At 35.3% G+C, this 2,547-nt stretch overlaps 1 protein-coding gene across 2 annotated transcripts; it reads left to right on the top strand.

Moving 5' to 3' along the window:
- The first annotated feature begins 698 nt into the window (after nt 1-698).
- LOC126709859 (transcription factor MYB93) lies at nt 699-2,238 on the top strand. Of its 2 annotated transcripts, XM_050410220.1 has the most exons (3): nt 700-903; nt 994-1,123; nt 1,241-2,238. In XM_050410220.1, exons 1-3 carry the CDS (start codon nt 771-773, stop codon nt 1,986-1,988), a joined length of 1,011 nt encoding a protein of 336 aa, XP_050266177.1. In that variant the 5' UTR covers nt 700-770; the 3' UTR covers nt 1,989-2,238. The 2 variants fall into 2 exon arrangements, with proteins under 2 accessions (XP_050266176.1, XP_050266177.1); XM_050410219.1 differs by having other exon boundaries at nt 699-1,123.
- The last annotated feature ends 309 nt before the right edge of the window (nt 2,239-2,547 follow it).

Here is a 2,547-nt window from a genome sequence, read left to right as displayed (position 1 = left end):
ATTTCTTTTTAATTTTGTTAAACAAGTTGGAAAGATAAAAATGGTGGGGCAACAAATTATTTTTAGCATTTTTATTACTTTTAATTAGCTGACTTTGGTTAAAATTTATTGAGTAATAGTACTAGGGGTACAATTTTTTTCCCACTTGCTAATTAAGATGGCAAATTTTTATTGAAATAACATCACTTTTAAAAAATTATCTCAACAATTAAATAAAAATTGTAAAAAATATTATGTCACTAGATTTATTAAAATTTATTGAGACATTGATCATTGCACCTCTCTCTCTCGTATTCTAAGAAGGATAATGACTATTGAACACAATTAAGTGTATACATAATACACATAAACTGCAATTTACAAGAGAATTCATATCTTTAAGTCACGATTTTGAAATTTAAAATCGTAAGTTCGTAACTTAAAGTGCAAATACAACTCTTCTAAGAAAATAAGTCTGCTAGCTCCCCTCCCCATTTTTTTCATGTCCGCTAAGAGTCAAGTGATTAACAAAAAATAGTTTTTTAAGGATGTATTTGTCATTTCATAGAAGAAGAGAGTATGTATGTAACCAGATGTGATAGTAAGCTCGTTCTAATTTGATCCACAGTCCACCTAATAAAAAAGTGAGAGAGATTTTTTAGTTGAGAATAATCAACGACCAGAATCAGGCAGATGATTGTATATAAATAGCAAGCCCGAGGTTTTCTTGAAACAGAGGGAAGCAGTAGCAAAAAGAAATCAAATATAATTAGATATAGGAACAGATCCCCATGGGAAGGTCTCCTTGTTGTGATGAGAATGGCCTTAAGAAAGGACCCTGGACTCCTGAAGAAGATGAAAAGCTTGTTCAATACATCCAAAAACATGGCCATGGAAGTTGGAGAGCCCTCCCTAAACTTGCAGGTTTTTATTTACAAACCCACCTCTCTCTCTCTCTCTCTCTCTCTCTCTCTCTAGGCTTTTCTTTATTACAATCTTTTATTTTCTTGGCAGGTCTTAACAGATGTGGCAAGAGCTGTAGGTTAAGATGGACAAATTACTTGAGGCCAGATATCAAGAGAGGGAAATTTTCTCAAGAAGAGGAGCAGTCAATTCTACATCTCCATTCCATACTTGGAAACAAGTACTAATTCTTTCGATCTTTTTTTCTATGAAACTTCAAAAAAAAAAAGTCCCAACTTTGCCTATATATTTTGATTGTGATCACGACTTTAACTTTTATTTGCATTTTGTTCACAAGATGGTCAGCTATTGCGACGCACCTACCAGGCCGGACTGACAATGAAATCAAGAATTTCTGGAACACACATTTGAAGAAGAAGCTGATTCAAATGGGTTTTGATCCAATGACCCATCAACCAAGAACTGACCTCTTTTCCAGCTTGCCCCATCTTTTAGCCCTTGCTAACCTTAGAGACCTGATGGTGGATCATCACCCATTAGATGAACAAGCTATGAGATTACAAGCAGAAGCTGTGCAGTTGGCTAAGCTTCAATACTTACAGTATCTTCTCCAATCCGCGGCTCCAATAACCACCAACTCGTATGGCCAAAATGACATCACAGACATGGAGGCTCTTAATTTGTTGAGCTCAATTCCTGATTTCAAAGAAAACCCAGTTTTAAATTCGTCAAATGTGGAGAATTCATCCTCATTTTCTCCTGGAAATACTACCTTTCAACCACTCCACCACCCAAGCTTATTAGCTCACTTGTCAGACCCACAAGTCCCTTTCAATTTTCAGACTTCTTTGAATAGTGAGATGGGTCAAGGTTGTAACTTTACAATGGTCAGCCAAGGAGATAACCCACATGATGACTCGTCTTTGGTTTTCCCATTTCCCACTCCTGTTATTTCAACTATGACTGATGATATGTCTTTAAGCAATCCTGGAGATGCTAGTAGTAGTACCTCTAGCTATGGTGGAGCTTCGTCATTTTGGCCTGAACTATTTTTTGAAGATCCTATTATGCATGAAATTTCTTAGTTAATTCTTTCATTTTGAACTGTTTGGAGTTGCATCACCCTTCTATGTTTGTAAACACCTTTTTTTCTTTTTCTTGGTTTTTGTTTTTTTATTTGAGTGTTATGTTTGTTGGTTGTAAACACTTAATGCCTGCAGATAGACACATCAACCGCATGTGTACACAAATACATCTCTATGCATGTATATGACACATATATACATCTTATCTTTCAATATATAGTCTTCGGATAGTATGATTGTACTAGTTTAACTTTGAGTTGTTTGCTTCATCCAATCTAAAACTACTCTATGTCAACCTCGCCCCAAAAAGAAACATGTTCCTAAGCTCCCCCCATCTCTCTTTTTTGTTGATATTGCATTTTGTTTGCTTTGTAGTTTGTGTTTATGGCTGATACTCTGATAGTAATATTCAATGGGTCTGTAGAGGAAAGAATTTTGGTACTGCTACTTCCCAGAGAAAATAATGAAAATCTGGTGAATTAATGAATAAAATATATTGTATGATTTACATGAGCAGACAGCAGAGAACTTGCTATAATGGCATTCGCAGACAAGAATT

The sequence above is a fragment of the Quercus robur genome, chromosome 12 (assembly GCF_932294415.1).
Source record: "Quercus robur chromosome 12, dhQueRobu3.1, whole genome shotgun sequence".
NCBI lineage: Eukaryota > Viridiplantae > Streptophyta > Magnoliopsida > Fagales > Fagaceae > Quercus > Quercus robur.
The sequence above is the reverse complement of the archived record's forward strand: the minus strand, read 5'-3'. Positions and strand labels throughout refer to the sequence as shown.

Coding starts and splice junctions, on each gene's coding strand:
- LOC126709859 (XM_050410219.1), top strand. CDS start 771: ATGGGAAGGTCTCCTTGTTGTGATGAGAATGGCCTTAAGAAAGGACCC. Junction 1,124..1,240: donor CATTCCATACTTGGAAACAA/GTACTAATTCTT, acceptor TTTGTTCACAAG/ATGGTCAGCTATTGCGACGC.